The 18,777-nt window shown below is 45.0% G+C and overlaps 1 protein-coding gene across 2 annotated transcripts in view; it reads right to left on the bottom strand.

Annotated features, from left to right (window-relative positions):
- The window catches only part of PIR (pirin), a 102,656-nt gene that overhangs the window by 9,918 nt on the left and 73,961 nt on the right, over nucleotides 1–18,777 (bottom strand). For both annotated transcript variants that reach the window (XM_045805066.2, XM_045805064.2), the window contains exons 7-8: nucleotides 11,358–11,402; nucleotides 2,141–2,223 (exon numbers count right to left, since the gene is read on the bottom strand). In XM_045805066.2, the coding sequence (XP_045661022.1) occupies nucleotides 2,141–2,223; nucleotides 11,358–11,402 (128 nt within the window). The remainder of the gene's footprint in view (nucleotides 1–2,140; nucleotides 2,224–11,357; nucleotides 11,403–18,777) is intronic.

Raw genomic sequence — 18,777 nt, 5'->3', positions numbered from 1 at the left:
AAACCACCCATACTGCTGGTTAACCAGGCAGCCAGGCATGACTGTGGAAGACTCAGTGCAAATGGGGTTCGGGGGAGCATTAGGAAGTCACATCTCCCTTCTTTAATCCTCAGGCTTATTTCCAAGTGCAGATAACCCTGACCTGGGGCCATGGAGTGAATCAGGATACTTCAGATGCTTTTTCTAGCTCTAGAAACTGTTATGTGCCCTGAACCTTCAGCCCTAAAGTATGAGTCCTCATTAGGTAACACGTATCTGATATGACTATCTGTTAAATTAGGCATTTACATCAGTGAACTTTCTAGTTCCCATTATTGGGCACCCACTAGGCACTAGATCAGGGATTAGCACACCTGCCCTTGTAAAGAGCCAGAGAATAAGTATCTTAGGCTTTGTGGGTCATCCAGTCTCTGCTGCAAACACTCCACTCTACCGTTGTGGTGTGAAAACGTTCACAGACAAACAGAAAGGAACGGGTATGGCTGTGCTCCGACAAAACTTTATTTACAAAGCCAGGTTTGAATTTGGCCTGTTGGGCAGAATTTACTGACCCCTGTGCTAGACCTGGGGTAGACTCCTGACATATGCCATCTCCCATATTCTACCAACCCCTGCACATGGCATCATTACTTCGATTTTGCAGCCAAAGAAACCAAATCTCGGAGAGGTTGAGGAACGTGCCCAAAGTCACACAGCTCGCAAGCGGCGAGGTCAAGCTTCACACCTTCACTATCTCCCTTGTAATCTACAGGGGACGGGACTTTCTGCGATCCGTGGACATAAGCATGACACACCCACCGAAATGCTAATTTTCTAAAATCCTTTTTTTCATAGAAATCTTTCTCGTGCCTTGTAGGCTCTGGCTGCGCTCGTACACAGCAATAATGACAGAAGGGCCCACAACAGAGCGGTGCCTCTGGGGCCAGAGAACTGATGTTTTCACCAACTCTTGGCTCTCCCAGCTGCCTCCCACCTTTCTGGCTCCCCTCGGCAACCCTTTCTGGTGGTTCGTTCCAGCTTCCAAGTCCTTCTCATCTGCAGTGTGCCCTCTGCTAGATTATAGGAAGAACGGAGGTGTCAAGTTAAATCAGGTAATGTTACAAACAAACCCGCTATCAGAAGGTTCTGGCCTGCGTGTAGCTTCCAGCCTCTTTCCTGCATGGGATCAGCACAGAGGAAAACGCCCTTTCTGTAGGTCAAAAGTAGCAGTTTCAAACAGTTCAACCTAATAAGAGAGGGCACGGACCCTGAGATCTGTATTTTCTCTGGTGCCCAGGAGGAGCTACTTGCTTCCTAGTTCATGGTGGTGCCGTGGACGACTAAGGCAGCAGTAGGTGAGCTGCCAGAAAAGAGGGCTAGGATGTGGTAATTCTTCAAATCCACTGCATTCTACAACCCCAGGGGCAGGGCGCCACACGGCAGGCAGCCCGCCTCTCCACCAGTCACCTGCACACTGAAGCAGTTTTCATCCCTACTTTGCAAAATTCATCTCGTCAGGAGCTTTTTCATAATTGTCTCTTCAATCTTCTTTATGAAGACACGAAGCCATCAGATTGGCTTAGCAGGCTCACAAGAGAGTGAGAGAATCACCCAAGGAAATGAAAGAGACCCAGGGAAGAAACTTGGCAATCTGGGGATAGAAGCTCCCGAGACTCCTAAAACATCAGAAACTCTATCTAGGAAGCAGGGGTTCAACACAAAAGGGACTACAAAATGCATCATATGCTCCTCTCGGTTCGAAATGGGGCTGACTTGCCAAGGGCTCTCTGTGAGTAAGAACGGAGATCTATATTTATACTCCTAGAGGGCTGATCCATTTTTGCTTAGACTAAAAATAAAATAAATCAAGTGTCTAAAGAAAGAAAATTAAGAGACAAGGAAGACATGTTCCTAGGGCTAAATTTCAAGGGTAAACCACAGAGACTTCAGGTGAGTCCTGAAGATGAGAAATGGGTATAGAGAAAACTTTAAAATAAACCAATAGAAATAAGAGGTTGATGAAAGGGGATGATAAGCTTGTGGCATAGTTTCTTTGCCCAAGGAAGAAAGAAAATGTTCCAGCTGCACTTTTACTTTAGGCATTTACCTGTAAACTAGTAGGAAGTGCAATTTAAGAAAATTAACAATTTTTAATACTTACCTTGTTTTCCACCTGGACACTGTCACCTTCCCCCAGCACTGCTGTGTGATGTGGCTCTATTTTTTGTTGTGCATCATCGGGCCCTACAAAAAAGATGACCCATGAGATAGAATGTTCTTTACAGTACATTTATCACACGGTTACAAACGTGGTTAACTACATAGCACCGTAATATTCATTTCAACCTCAGACATAAGAGACTTAGGAATCTCCTTAAATCTCTTGGTTGATTATATTTGAAAGTATTAAAGTCTGAAACTGCCTGGTTCCCAATGTAGAAAAAAAAAAGGGAGGTGAATCCTGCATCGTGCTTCCACTTATACTTTCGATGGCAGAATAACAGTTCAATTAATAAGCAAAGTCTTCAGCATTACATGCTAATAAGAATGCTTGCTTGGGCAAATTATACACACCTCATAAGAATGAAGCATACTTAGGAAAATTAGTAAATGCCATCATTAATTCCTGTCAACAAGTATTTCTGGAGCATCCACAAATGCCTAGTATTATGAGAAAATCCAAAGAAGAGCAAAGCAGATTCCTTTTATTTTTTTTTTAAAGGAGGATCCACGCCCAACGTGGGGCTCGAACTCATGACCATGAAGAGCAAGAGTCGCAAGCTCTAACGACTAAGCCAGCCAGGTGCCGCTCAGATTCCTTTTATACAAATAACTCAAATCTCACTGGGAGGAGCTAAATATATTTTCATAAAAGAATCAGAGTAATTCCCTTGAAAAATAAGTGAGTGGGATAGCTACTGAACTATGAACAAGGCTCTGTGCTAAATGCTGTGTGTGTTGGGGGGGTGTCTTCAGGATGGCTGCGTTTCTACCCCTTCTATAATGAGACTGACAGATGAAATACAAATGAAATTGTGTCTTAATGCAACAATAATGAGCAAAGTTCAACGAGAGAATGGGGCTGTAGGGGCTAATTCAGGTCTAGGGGCCCTAAGGATTTGTTGTGGAGGAGTTGACTTGCACAGAGCTCTGCAGGATTCCAGAGACCTACACCAGGTAAAGCTAGGAGAAAGGGCATTCTAGAGAAGACAACAGCCTGTGCAAAGGTAAGGTGCTGGGAACGTGCGAGGCGTCTCTAGGGGAAGGGTGACCCTTCTACCACTACTGTGACGTTCCTCTGGGAAGAATGATGGAAATGTAAATTGGCTTCAGATCAAGAAAAAATTTGGAAGCCATGCTTATCCATATAAAGTGGGGGGCCTCTGAGGAGAGAGTGGGGTGTGAAATGGTCAGATCTATGTCTTGGAGACACAACTCTGGGAGCAGAGCGTAGAATAGACCAGAGCGGGGAAGAGTGAAGATAGGATGACCTGTTAGGGGTTTGTTGTCACAGTCTCAGTAAAAATGAATTACAGTCCGGGGGCACCTGGCTGGCTCAGTCGGTTAAGCGGCTGACTTGGGCTCAGGTCCAGATCTCAGGGTCCTGGGATTGAGCCCGTGTTGGGGGTCCACGCTCAGTGGGGAGTCTGCCTGTCCCTTTCCCTCACCCTCTCAGACCTCTGCCCCTGCCCCCTCTCATGCGTGCACGTACTCTCTCTCGAATGGATAAATAAGATCTTTAAAAAAGAAAAAAGAAAATGAATCACAGTCTGAACTGAGTGGGATAGATTTTAGAGGTGGGGTTAAGAAGGAATCTAAAGGACTTGGCCACAGTGGGAGGGAGGAGCCTAATAGACTCCACACTAGGAACAGAATAATATAGGGATGTGAGGAGGACAGTAGTGGTTCTGCACGAGGGCAGGGAATGGAGAAGCCACGGTGGGCTGGAACAGCCGCAGGAGGCTAGAGACAGGAGGTGGGATTGGGGCTGGTTCTTTCCGTCGGGTAAAAAACCAAGACAAGTAAATGGACAACAGAGAGAAGATTCCAAGTAGGGAGAGAAGCCCACAGAACCGTCTAAGAGGGATACACCTTCATGACATTTGGTGATATAAATATGGGCATCCCCCTGACATCTTAAAGTTAGAGCTGAATAATCAATTAGGGGGTGCTTATTTAAATTAAAAAAATAGCTTGAGGAATTATTATATAAACAGAAACTATATTTGTGAATTTTGTGAATACTGGAGTCCAAACATAGTGATTTCTTTTTCTAGAGAAATTCTCCCTTTTCCCTCCACTTTGGAGATAAGCTGTGTGAAGCAACCAGGCTCATTTCGATGCTGGCAAATATGAAATAGGACCCTAATCGAGCGGAGTTCTTAGCCTGGAGTCAGTGCAATCACCAGATGGCAGATAAATCGCACCTTTCTTTTCACGGACACCTAGCGGAGATGTGGCCTTTCCTTCGGTCATGAATGTAGCCAACAAGCACTGTAGTATTAGCTGGGCCGACGACTCCGTCTCCAGTAGAAATCACAGATATCTTCCCTTCACATTACAGTGCTGTGGCCACCTCAAAACACACTTCCTGTGAACCACTACTGAGAATGTAGAGACGCTGCACGACGCTGTTCTTTCAAATGCCATCAAAGCAGCACACCTGTAACTGTACCGTAAACTTCTCCTTTTAACGTTTTAATGACTTCATTGAATTAAAAAACAACAACAACAAAATACTGTTCAGAGATGGGAGTCTTGGCAAATGACAAAAGGGTCCACGGCACAAAAGATTAAGAACCTCTGTCCCAGAAGCAGGGGTGTGCTAGTCAATGTTTAAAACTGGCTTTCTGGGACACCTGGGTTCCTCAGTCGGTTAAGCACCTGCCTTCGGCTCAGGTCATGATTCCAGGGTCCTGGGACCAAGTCCCCCAAGCAAGGACCCTGCTTCTCCTCTGCCTCCTTCTCCCCCTGCTTGCACTCACTCCCTCTCTCTGACAAATAAATAAATCTAAAAAAAATAAAAAATAAAACTGGCTTTCAGAGAGGAGCGGCAGAATGAACCCGATTTGTAGTGCGTGCTCATTTCCGCGGCGTAAAGGTTCCCACTGTGGCCAGTTTCAAGCTCGCGATGTGAGGTGCGAGGTCAGGGAAGAGGTGCATGATTGGCCCCCCTCGAGCTAGCGACAGCCGGCCCAGCACACCACTAAAGGTCCCTTCTTTATTGAAGATTTAGGTCAACAGATGCCATGGAAGTGAATGACAGACCTCCACGGACTTTCTACTCATGCGTGGATTTGGCAGTAAAACAGAGCTCTGGGAATCTAAGAATAATCTCATTTAGAACCGGGCAATATCTTTGTGAGATGAAGAAGCATTTTATTAAGTGTGCTTTACTGAGATTCCCCGGGGGCGGTGGACCATGTCTTTTATCTTCAACTCATTCATATACAACACCCATATACGTTACCCATAAGGTCTACTCCTGCCTGGCCCCTCATTTCATGATGTAGGACGTTCACCGTACATAAACCCCAACAACTTATACAGCCCCTCCCCTGTCTTTATGGAGTGAGCTGGCAAGAGACAACTCTCGAACAATGCAGAATCAGGATTCCTCTGCACCTCCTCTCAGGGGAGCTTGCTTGACTGCGGTGTTCATGGGTCTGTGAGCAAACCTGAATTTAGAAGCTAAGAGTTCGGGTTTTCGTAAGAACGCCAGCCTCACTTTACACAGAGCGCAACTTCTGCCCACTCTCTTTGCCGCTGGAATCACAATGCTGATTCCCAAGAGGCCATGTGAAATGCTCCAGTTTAAGGTAGCCCGTTGTTACAGATGCTGGAGTCAGGTTTCCAGGTCATTCTAAGGGTACCTTTAGCTTCTGTATTGTTTTATGAAATGTTTAAAACAGGATCCCTGAAAACAAAGACTGCTTCTATCTTCTTATCATTTCTATGCTAGTTCACCCACCTGGTTATCTCCTGAACCTAAAATTAGTCTCAAAGAAAATATACTTTATTGTTTTTGACTACTTTCAATTACAAGCAGAGCCAAATCAGATAATAAATAGTTTCCATTGAGAAGCTTCGCCAAGAATGTTAAAACTAATAGTGTAGTTAAGAAGATGTAACTGAAAACAATTGAACTGCAAATATTTTGGTTTGCCTAAACAGTCCGGAAAGGGCAAAATACTTGAAAACATATTTTCAAGTTAGTGCTGCAGTTTCAGTGTGTGATTAATTGCTGGGCAATGCTTCCCCATATGCCAGATTTCCTTTCTCTTCTAAGAACTGCTGTCCCAGTGACTGGCCATTCCACCCATGCTGGCACTTCCACCAAAGTTTGATTTAATCAATTTTGTATGTACAGCCCAAGCCCTCTTATCTGATGCAATCAGGATCATTAATTGAAAAAGACAATCATGGGGGCGCCTGGGTGGCACAGCGGTTGGGCGTCTGCCTTCGGCTCAGGGCGTGATCCCGGCATTAAGGGATCGAGCCCCACATCAGGCTCCTCTGCTATGAGCCTGCTTCTTCCTCTCCCACTCCCCCTGCTTGTGGAACGTTCCCTCTCTCGCTGGCTGTCTCTATCTCTGTCGAATAAATAAATAAAATCTTAAAAAAAAAAAAAAGAAAAAGACAATCAGCTGCCTCCAACATTTGAAATTAAAGCGTAAATGTGCATACATTCGCCAATTTTTAGAAATACAGTCAAGGTGGGTCAGCTGATTGGATTGAACCCCGTCTTTCGAAAGCACACCTATAATGACTATAGCCACTGAAATCCTTCTAAAGTATTAGTTGCCCCCACTCTTTTTCTGTCCTCTTTCCCATACTAATTCAAAAGCTCTTCTTCAGCAATTTACTTTTAAAAAGTATTTGACTTAGTTCTTCTAAAAATACCAACTTTTTTTTTAAAGATTTATTTATTTATTTGAGAGACAGCAGGAATGGGGGGGAAGCTGCAGAGGGAGAGGGAGAAGCAGGCTCCCTGCTGAGCAGGGAGCTCGAAGCAGGGCTCGAACTGGGGCTGGATCCCAGGACCCCAGGATCATGACCTGAGCTGAAGGCAGACACTTCACTGACTGAGCCACCCAGGCGCCCCTAAAAATACAAACTCCTTTTCTCTTTACTTCATTAATTTACAAATTAATTAAATTGCATAATTGCAATTATTGATGTAACTGGCATAACAGATTTGAGAACAATCACAACTGCCTTCAAGTCCACTTCAATTCGGCTGGAGGGAGCAGCGATGGGCAGGTAGACCAGGGCTGCTGATCGTCCTGGGTGTTCAAAGCACCTCACGCAAGGTATTCCCCATGGAAGGAGCACACCGCTCAGTCCAGCTCATTCTAGGTAAGTGGAGGTCAATTGGGAGGGCTTCCAGTGTTTCTCCACCTTTATTGAGATCCAGGGGCGGTGTCAAACTTAATACCACCCAGAACCAGAAGCAAAGGGCTTAGCACACACTAAGCATGAATAATTACTTCTTTCAGTAAGTCTGAAACATTTTACTACCCACGTAAGCCAGTTCGGTGTCATTTCAATAACCACAAATATTTTTAGATTTCTAAATATATTTTCTCAGCCCAAACAGTATACCTGATACTGGTCTGAGCTGATAAAGTGCCCCACGCTGCAGGGATACAGGATATAAACTCCTCTACACTTTGATCTCTGTGTTAATGTGTAATGTCATTTTCATCTCAGTTGCAGGGAAGGGGTTCAGCACCAGTATACTTGGAATCTATTGGCTTCCTGACCGTGCGGTTTTTAGTTTCTTTTGAATTTTTTTTTTTATCATATACCGCATAGATTTCAGCTGAGGACTGGTCAAAGGACTCGATGCCTCAGTAAAAGAGGACTGTCAAAGATCTCACTCCGGTAATCTGTCACGTTGAATGCTCCATCTGTCCTTACTCAAAACCTACCAATGTCCGTCTTTGAAGAACTACCTGCATCAATTAATATTTTTTGAGTCCTCCTAAATCTCCATTTTATGGAATCTCCCCAATTATTTTCTCAACCCAAATGGCAGTCGATTTATTCCAGCTCAATGCACATTTATAGCATCTATTACAACAGAATGGAGGTGCATGACATTTTGGAAAAGACAATTACTTGCTTATCGGTTCCTGCCATCTGTGGTTTGCTGGTGCCATCCCCGTTTTAAAAGCAAGATAAAACTGAGGCAGTAAAGTCGGAAGGCGTTTTCTAGATTCTCTCTTATAGATTTGCTTTGTCTTTTTTCCTCTGGCTATTTGCTTGCCCTTTTGTTTTTCTCATTAACATCTCTATGGGGGGGTAGGAGAAAGGGAAGAGATAAAATTCAAATGAGATCATTTGGCCAGTCACTCATTGGCTAAAGCAGAGTCCCAAGAGGCCAGCTGCGCGAGCTGGATTTGCTCCACCGTCCAGTTTACCCCGGACAGATGCAAGTTCGCTCCAACGCTACAGACTGTGACCCCATTTCCTGCCAGATGTTTCGCGCTTGTGGCCCAGGTCATGAGAGGTGACCAGGCCAGTGAATAGAAATGTCTCCGGAAACTCCTGCCTTCTCAAGAAAAACAAGGGGACATATAGGTCATTCTTACCCCTCCAATTATTGAGCTTTTCACTTGTTAAATTCTGGAACTAAAGGTCTGTTAGGAAACAGGGCTGTAACTACTGATTAAAACAGGTTTTGAGGGGGGCGCCTGAGTGGCTCAGTCGGTTAAGCCTTAAGCCGCAGCTTCACGAGGGAGCCCCACGTGGGGCTCCCTGCTCAGCGGGGAGTCGGCTTCTCCTTCTGCCCCTCCCCATGCTCCTGCGCGCAGGAGCTCTCTCTCTCTCTCTCAGATAAATTAAAAAAAAAAAAAACAGGTTTTGAAGGGAGGGGGATGTGGGGGGGGATGGGCAAAATGGGAATCGTAATAGTGTATGGTGATGGTGGGGAGCTCCAGGTGTGCTGAGCACAGCATCACCTAGACTTGTTGAATCACTATGTTGTACACCTGAAACTAATGTAACGCTGCGAGTCAACTAATTAAACTTCAATTAAAAAAACAGGTTTGGAAGATTATTTGTTCATTTTTCTCCCCTTCATCCTCCACACCACCATTTAAACCAAAATCAAACATGAGCTTTTTTGTAGCGTCCATAAGCTAAGAAAGGTTTCTACATTTTTAAACAGTTGAAAAATATCAAAAGAATAGCATTTCATGACACATGCAAAATATATGCAATTCACCTTTCAGTGGCCATAAAGTTTTATTCCAACAGCCACCCCAACTGTTTACGTCTTAGTGTGGCTGCTTTTGCGCTGGAACGGCAGCAAAGAGTCGTTGCAACTCAAACTGTACAGTCCACAGACATGAAAATATTTATTATCTGGCCCTTTATAACAAGTTTGCTGCCCCTGCCTTTTCTCATTCTACACATTTCTGGTATCCTTAGCACCTTGGAATTCACATGCTCTATTACTTTCCATTTGTGCAGATTATTTGGTTTCTCCTGAAATCCTAAGTCAACGATGCGACCTCCATAAAAACAGCTTTTACTCTCCATGCGTATCAAGTACGTTGTGATATTCACGATTTTCCAAGATCTTAAAACAAATGATGCTTCATCTCTTTCAGATGGTTAATATAGTTTGTGATACTTCTACTAATAGTTTTCACCTTTCTTCAAATGCTACAAGAAGTGAATTTTGCTTCTGACCCATAATTGAAATGCTCTTCAGCGAGAGAGGAATGAAGGACATTTTTACTGTATAAAATCAAAATACATGGCTTTGTATCACCACTATTTTCCGGAAGAGTAATTTGAGGCAATTGAACTCCTCTTTCAGAGATTCTAAAGAATGGTTTCAGTGGCTCTGCGTGTCGCCTTCAAGTCCGGCGCAGATGTTCTCAATAAGCCAGAGGTCGGGGCTGTATTACCCCAGGAGGTGGCCACGTTAGGGCCCCAGGAAGATAGTCGTTGCCGAGGAGGCTAGCGTGCAGGAGGGGGGTGGAGGCCACCCAACCCCAGAGGGTCTCAGAAATGACAGGCCTGACCTGACCGCCTCCAAATCCACACCACACATCACTGTCTTGAGGGAATGGGAAGGGGAGAGGGGAGGCTTATTTTCGGCTTTCCCAGCAGCAGAGTGTGAGATGCGTATTTCAGTGCAAGGAATTCATCCGAAGGAGGACGCGAGAAACAACAGTCCAGGAACCGAGAGAGTTAGGTAAGGGAGAGAGGACAAAGACTGTGTTATCGAGTGCGTGCCCGGTGTGGGTGGCTGGGACATGAGGCCGCGGGGAAACGCTGGGAAACGGCCTCACGCACAGCCCTGGGTTAGCCCACCTGAGGGGTGAGGCTGCTCCTGGGAATGTCAATTGGCCCGCACGTCCCTCCCGCCCGGCGCGGGGCAGAGCAGCCCTCCCCGTTTCCGAGAAGCTTCAGGCCGCCAGACGCAGATCCCACTGACGCGCTGGAAGTTGGCCAGTGGGCACCGCGCCGCGAAGGCCTCAGGGATGCGGGGCGGGCGCCTAGAGCATCTGCTACAGCAGTGTGCCGTCGGGCCCCGGGGAGGCTTGCCTGACGCCCGGGCCGCTCCGGGAGGACAGGGGGGGTGGGTCGGTGCGGCCGGAGCCAGCCTACCCTGCGCGCTCCACGCGGCTGCGGCGGCCGGCTCCTCTGCCGCCGGCCTGGCTACAAGGTGTGGACGGGACATACAAGCGCGATGCTGGGGCTGCTCTGTCGTCATTGTACAAAGACGACGGGGTGCGGCGCGGGAGATGGGAGTGGGCAGTCCGCGGTTCTGGTGCCCGGTCCACCAAGGCATAAGCCTGGCAAGTGAAAGAACTTTCTTGAGACTTTACTTTCCTCATCTATAAAATGACAGTTGGTTGGGTCTTGAATATCCCTCCTAGACTAGACTCAACAAGACACACATAGGCAAGCCTTAAAATAAGAGAAAACCAACTTTGAGATTTCTCAGCGGCTCCTGGGACTGCAAATTCACCTGCGTCCACCTCCCAAGAGATAGATTCCTGATCCCTTCAGCCCGTTAGAGCTCCATCCCTTTATCAGCACAGAGGTCGCCAATCTCCTGACAAGGTGTCAACCCACGTGATCATGGCTGGCCCTTACATCCACACACGAGCCACAGTAAAATGGCGACTGTCGTGCCTAATGTTCAGATTCTCCTCCCTCACTGAACATGCTGGAAGCTGAGAGGTGCCCTATCCTGGGTACACCAGGATGTACTAGGATGTAGAGAGGGCTGGTGCTGGATAGAAGGGTGACATAGTATTCGATTACATAAGACGTTTCATCTCGCTTTCCCTCCCCTTCAGTAGTATAAATGACAGTGCAATTGAACCCAAAGCAACATCGTCATCACTTACCAATATACACATTTCCAGAGATGGTATAAATGAAGCTTGTCCATCCTGAAAAAGGACCAGCAATGTTAAAAGGTTAGTGTCCATAATGCCAAAAGGAACAAAGATATAATATATTCAAATCTTTATGAAATATATCTAACAGATATGAAAGATAAATTGAGATGAAATGCTTTATTTTCTTAGATACATATTTAAAATTGTAACTTCTGTGAGCTGTTAAAAACCCACACTCCCACATGCGTACAGGCATAGACACGCATACACACGTACCCCTAAACCGAAATGATTTGCCCCACTATGTTTTAGAGCCACCTGGCTATACAGCTATATGCCAACAGCTGTATTAATAAACTGTTTCCTCCAGTTTTAACATCATGCTTATAACTGCAACACCCCCAATCTGGCTTATCTTCAGTTCATTGTGCCTCCGGGTAGTTTTAAGCGTGAAGAAAATTTTAGAAACACACTTTACTTAGTTGTACTTTAGTCTCAAGTGAACTCACTCCTTTTCATGTACCCTAAAATAGAGGATGAGTTCCAGGGATTTAGGGATGCGTAATCTCTGGGGTGTGCACTTCCTGGAACTGCATACACAATTTTTCAAGTGTGTACGCTTTTCTGTGAGGAGGGTACATAGCATTCAGCAGACTCCTACCGTGACCCATGGGGCCAAGAGCTCAGAACCACAGACAACCTGCCACTTGCTCTCCCAATGCCAGCCAGCACTGGGTTGCCATGGGTATTCGTACTCACGGCCCAGAAGGGATGCTGCAGGGCCCCTGGAAGACCTGAATCCAGAAATGGCAAGCTCAAACCAGACGCAGGACATCACTTGTGTGCCTTCAGTGGAAAAGGAGATGTGGGACGGTAGAGTTCAAGGTGGAAGGACAGGGCCCAGACTGGAGTCTGAGAGTCAACATGGTGACAGAGTGAACAAAACAAAGGCAGGTGTGGAAAGATCATGGAGGACAACATATACGCTAGGGATGCAGGTGTGAGGACAGGTGTTAAAACACACGACAGGCACCAAAGAGAAGGTATAACTGATAATACTCGACATCAACCGAGTCAGGTTAAGAAAATCCAACGAAGGGACCCCTGGGTGGCTCAGTCATTAAGCGTCTGCCTTGGGCTCAGGTCATGATCCCAGGGTCCTGGGACTGAGCCCCACATTGGGCTCCCTGCTCAGTGGGGAGCCTGCTTCTCCCTCTCCCACTCCCCCTGCTTGTGTTCCCTCTCTCGCTGTGTCTCTGTCAAATAAATAAAATCTTAAAAAAAAAAAAAAAGAAAGAAAAAGAGGATCCAACGGATGGCATAACAAGCCAAGACACGTGGGCGGATGCCAGAGGAGGTCTTTTCACCCTCCCGCTTCCCAGTGTTTCCTGAGATTTTACCAGACGCAGTTTAAGGCCTCTGGAAGTAAATTCAACTTATTGATGGCTTACTCCTACTTGTTCTCGGTCTCCCAGCAGTTACTGAACAACACTCACTTCTGTACATGTGCTGTGGGTGGAGACACTGGGATGAAGACGGCCCAGCTGGGGTGTACGAGTTGTGCAATATGGCGGAGGGAGGTTCGTGACGCTGAAAGCCCAGGCCAACACTGCACAGCCCAGTTCCACGTGTCTTATCTAGGTGGGCCGGCTCTACTAACACACTGCTCTCTTCTCATGGATGCTTAGCCTGATGCATAACCAAACTCTGCAACAAAGCCCCTTTCCTCGTTGCTTTAAAAAAAAAATCCATCACTGAACATTGTTTAAATTGATGTTTCAAAGTGCACATGTCTTTGCTGCGTTTTTCTGATTATAAAAAAAACCTCATACACATAAATATTTTAAGACTTGGAAGTGTATAATCTCTAAACTGAAAATCTTTCTGCAATCTTCATTCTTGGCCTGACATAAATATTGCTAGTGATTTGATATTTATGCTTTCAGTTTCTTTTTGGTTTTGGTGCTATATATCATTTGCTTAAAAACCAGAACAAACTCAATGTTCTACTCTGAATACCTTTCCATGTCAAAACAGAGAAATAACTCATTCTCGGGAAAGACTGCAAAGCATTCCGCTGTAAGGACACGTCATAATTTACGTAACCAAGCCCCTCTTCGTGCTTGAAAGGTACTAAAAAATTAATGGCTTCTGAGTTTGAGAACACCTCAAAGCTCTCAATTGCTCAACTGGGTTTTTTGGGGGGATTACTTTGCTTGTTCTCATCTCCTTTCTTCTCCACCCTCTTTGCTTCATTCCCACTTACCCTCCAAACAGAAAACTAGTCCACACGTAATTGCCATGGCCTGTTTTCTGTTTTACCTTTATACATGATCCAGAAGGATCAAACATTTGCTCAAAGTCATGGCCAAGTCAATGTGGTAAGTGCATTCACCTATTTTTACCCCTTGCAGAAAGAAGTCTTCTATTAGCATACAGAGCCCATCTCCACCAGTAGTAACAAAATTCATGTTACTGGTTGGAAGGCACACAGCATTAGAGGGAATGGAGTCAAAACGGGGGGAAATGGCCTTTTTTCCTTCTTTTTAACATGTTGTCCAAGTGCACTTGCTTCTGTTAAACCTGAAAGAGGACTTCCAGCTACCTACATTTTGTCCTCAAATTTTCTAATGGATTTCGTTCTTTCCAGCTAGTCTCTTGGCTCAGGCAAAAGACCCTGAGGGCAAAGCACCCCTTGATGGGACCTGAAAATAGCCCCTCAAGCACTAAGGACCACCCTGAGCCAGCAGGACCCCTCCGATGATGGATTCCAAGACCCTGATTGATTTGACCTTCACTGCCCACCTGCATGTACCCAACCCACCTGTGTCCCACACTCTCCTTCCGTAAAGCTGGATGTCTTTTCAGCACTTTGGAGACAATCTTTGAGATACTAGTTTGCGGTATTCTCGGTGTTGGAATAAATAAATTCCTTTCTTGTTTCACCACTACTTGTTTCTCTGCCTTCTTCCAGCTACAGGGAAACAAGAGCCCAACTGTGTCAACGCTTCCTATATGTGTAAGAACCAGCACATTTTATTAGAATTCCTTCTCTGCGAAGAGCAGGATCACATCAGCAAAGTGCTCTCCAGTGAGACTTCTGGGTCCTTCTCATCCTTCCCTCCTCCCTCCCCCCAACTTCCTGTCCTGCACCAGGAATTAATACCATCGGTCACGCCCTTGACCTTTCTTCTGCCAACATCGGCTCCAAGCTACGACGACTGGCTCCCGGCAGCTGGGAAGCTCTTCCCCTCCCTCGGGCCATGACGGAGCAAGTAGGTTGGGACGGAGGTCTCATTTCACCTCTGGCCCCGTAGGACAGTTTAATCAGCACCACATGTAAGTCAGACCTCCTTTAGTCAAACATTAAAAATGTAAAACTTTTAAATATGAAAATCGTGTTCTGTGGCTTCTGCTCTCATTTCCAGGGAGGTTCCCAATTCTTGCCAGTGTCCCTAGTGAGAGCTTTTCCTGGCCTACGTTCCTTGCTTTAACCCAGTTCACTCTCCTCTTGCCTCAGCTGGAGAGTTCATTATTTCAATGAACTTTATAGCTACTCCCTATACATGTGATGTGGGAAACAGAGGCACAAGAAAAAAAAATGTCCTTATTACCTACAGCCAGCTGACAAGTCCTTGAAACAAGCAGAGGGACACTCCTCGAGGAAGTCAGCTGCCTTAATGTTAATGCTTTGCTAAGGGCAAAAGGCAATCTTAGCCCGACCCCCACGATCCTGTAAGCCTACTTTAACATATAGAAATGCCTTTGGAAACTTCCTTCATATCTACTCCCCCCGCCCGCCCCGCACCAAGATACATGCTGAATCATGAACTGTTGAATAAAGCCAATTTGATCTTCAGATTTACTCAGTTCAATTTTTGTTAAGCAGTATATATTTCCTAAAAACAAGGATATTTTCCTACATAAATGTAGCGTATTTATAAAAATTATGAAACTGATACAATACCAATGGGAAAAAAATGCAGATATCCAAATTGTGCCAAATGTCTCAGTAATGCCTGTCACGGCAAAGAAAAACAAAAAACAAAAAACCAACCAACCAACCACACAAACAAACCCCCAAACAGAAGCCTAGGCCAGGCTCTAATCCTGGGTCACAGGCTGCGTTTAGTCCCCACATCGAATCTCCCTCCACGGGCAACAATACTTCCTCAGCGTTTTTCATTAAGAGCACAGACCAGTTATTTTGTAGAATGTCCCTCAGTTGGGGTTTGTCTGCTGTTTCGTCATCATTAGACCAAATTGTTTCATCCCTCAACTTTTTTTAAAAGACTTTATTTATTTGTCAGAGAGAGAGCACGAGCAGGGGGAGCGGCAGGCAGAGGGAGAAGCAGGCTCCCGGCTGAGCAGAGAGCCCAATGCGGGGCTCGATCCCAGGACCCTGAGATCATGAACTGAGCCAAAGGCAGAGGCTCAACCAGCTGAGCCACCCAGGCGTCCCTCATCCCTCAACTTTAGAGAAGAGTTTATTTTCAAGGCTTTAATTGTTTAAATTCAGAAGAGCACAAAGGAGGAAATAATGAATATACGTGTTGCTGTATTTCCTATCTTTCTTTTCTTTTACAGATAAAATCTTATAGGTGAGAGAAATATCCCGATTGCCTTCAATCCTTTAATACCCACGCTAAGGGAACCTTTCACTTAGAACCCTTCAATGGCTCCCTGTTCTCCCCAACAAGACTCCCAGCCCTTGCAGACAGACTCTTCTCAGTCCGGTCCTACGCTTCTCCGGTACTGTCGCCCCTCTGCTCGTCCTACCTCCTCGGTTCATTCTAACCCAGCAAAGCCCTCCGGAGAAAGGAGGAAGCAGAAGGCAGCAGCCAACCTTACAGGGACCTTGTGGTACTATGGAAAACAAAGCAACTAAGTAACTATAAACCAGCAACGAAATCTAACGCACACAATCACGGGCAGAAAATGCAGGTTTAAAAATCAGCAAAAGGCCCTCAGGGGGATCTAGGACCAGACTGTTAAGCCTGTCTGAGGCAGTTTCCTAGTTTGTAAAAGAAGGAAATAATATGTACGACACGGCTGTTGTGCTGTTCAAGTGACACTGTGTGCCTGGTCTACACACATACACACACCTGTATACTATACACAGATCTACATACATGTGCTCGATATTGTCACCTTATCTACACAAGGCCCTCAGTAGGCATTTCACAAATGCCAGTTCCCCAGTCCTGTCCCTTCCTTCTCTTTCCACTTTCCTCCGACTTTATACAGTGGCTGCTATTCGTGCTTCTGGTAAGCTGTGACCCAGAGGAGGGTCCTTGTCACAGAGATGGGCCCATGGTCCCCAGAGGACCACCCTCAACTCCAAGCCCACTGGTCTCCTGGAGCACAGTACACACTGAGCAAAGCTCAACAATGCCATTTCCCAAAGTGTAGAGAATGGATCCCTGCTGCCCTCATCAAGAACCCTTGGCACTTAGGATACTGTTTGGGTCCCAACAACCACTGCGGTCTAGAATTGGTAGCATAAGGTGGGCTTTCTGATCATACGGCAGCTGACAGCTCCCTAGATCTAAAGCTCACCAAGCACAGGCATTTAACCCCCATCTTATAAGTAAACGCAAACGACAAGAGAGGTATCAACTTCACAGCTCTGCCAAGGACACAGGAAAAGAGGTAGGTTATTACATGACCTTGTAGGAATTCTAGCAAAAGAGAAGAAAAGAATGCCCATTTTACCAAATGTGGTGAGTGACATCCATGATAAAATGCCCAGTGATATTGCACAGAATGGTACCAACATAAAGACACTTGAGATGACTGGTTTTCCAGAATAAAATATAGTCAGAATGTGTTTTATATACTCAAGAAAGATCATACTACAGTCTATGTTTATAAGCCACAGGCATATACCATTAAGAGTGATATCTAAAGATCCTATATTTTAACAAGAAGAATTGCAACCAACACAAAAACACACTTCCCCTGTGGTTTGGTCCACCACTGAGAATCCTGAACATTCACTGCACCAGAGGCTAACAGAAAAACTAAGAAATGAATAGAATTTAACATTTTGAACAAGAAGTGTATGAGCAACACAAGCTCTCTGGAACGAAGACAGTCTTCTGTGTGCCCAGTATGGACCCTAACCCTCCGCACAACAAGCTCTGCTGGTTACTTTCTTGCTAATAGAACAGCAAGAAATACATGCACTAGAATCCCCTGGAAGTTTTCCCACCACTGAGATATAGTAATGTGATCACTGTTTAACCAAAATAAGACGTGTTACTATTATTTCTTAGCTTTATTTGGACAGACTTTTTTCTCATCTTTAAATATACAATGCTCACAATTGGTGTTCAATTGCTCAGAAAAATTCAGAAAATAATTCAAATATGTAGTGATGATCATAAAATGATACTTAGAGCTGTAACACAGAAATGATTTTAGGCATTTGAATTTAGATTAAGGGCAAGACAATTAGGAACCAAAATATTTAGAACTTTAAGGATTAAATAAAGGTTCAGAAAGCAGTAGAAACCTGAAATAAGCAGAGAATGCCATAAATGCCCTGACATTATCAAAAGGCATATTTTGGCACCTGTTTTTAAGAGAAAAAAAACTTTTATGGGGGGGAGGGGCAGAGGGCAAGGGAGAAAAAGAATCTTAAGCAGGCTCCATGCCCCCCACGGAGCTTGATCTCATGACCCTGAGATCATAACCTGAGCCTAAATCAAGAGTCCGAGGCTTAACTGACTGAGCCACCGAGGCTCCCCAAGAGAAAAAAGATTTTTAAGTAGGACCTGAAACTATGAAAACAAAAAAAACCAAAAACAAGACACCCCTGTCAAAGCTGAAATGTGTTTAAATTCTTAGAATGGTTTCTTACTTTACATTGACTATCAATTTAATCTGTTCTCTCCTAAAAATGATATATTCGAAAAACACTGTACACTCTTCAAACTGGGGAGATGCGTTTAAAAATTTTCAAAAATTGTTATTTTTTTAACCTATCTGCAAGGTCTTGGATTTATTTACCAAATGCCCAAGGTACTACTGATAGGGTGGGTAATGGTGAATAAAGCTCCACTCATTTGTCTGGACGTCAGTAAAGAGTCCCAGCAAAAGTCCAATTGTGTCAGTTAGAATCTCACCTGCAACACGCCCTAGCTAGTTGACCTTGAGTACGTTCAAGTCAAGTAAGTAACAACTTCTTTGTACCTCAGTTTCCTCATCTGAAAAATGGAATAATCACAGTCCTTACCTCACAGACTTAGGACTGCGGCAGTTAATACAGGGGGAGCTCTTAGAGCAGTTTCTGGCAAACAACAGGCACTTCATAAATGTTAGCTAAAAGAATTATTACTACTACAGGATGATTCAGTGAAGTGTGAGCTCCCAAAAATGTTCATGATATTCCCTATCATGAATTTTTGCTATTTTTTTTCTC

Source organism: Ursus americanus, chromosome X (genome assembly GCF_024610735.1).
Source record: "Ursus americanus isolate L20-20 chromosome X, mUrsAme1.1.p, whole genome shotgun sequence".
NCBI lineage: Eukaryota > Metazoa > Chordata > Mammalia > Carnivora > Ursidae > Ursus > Ursus americanus.
The sequence above is the reverse complement of the archived record's forward strand: the minus strand, read 5'-3'. Positions and strand labels throughout refer to the sequence as shown.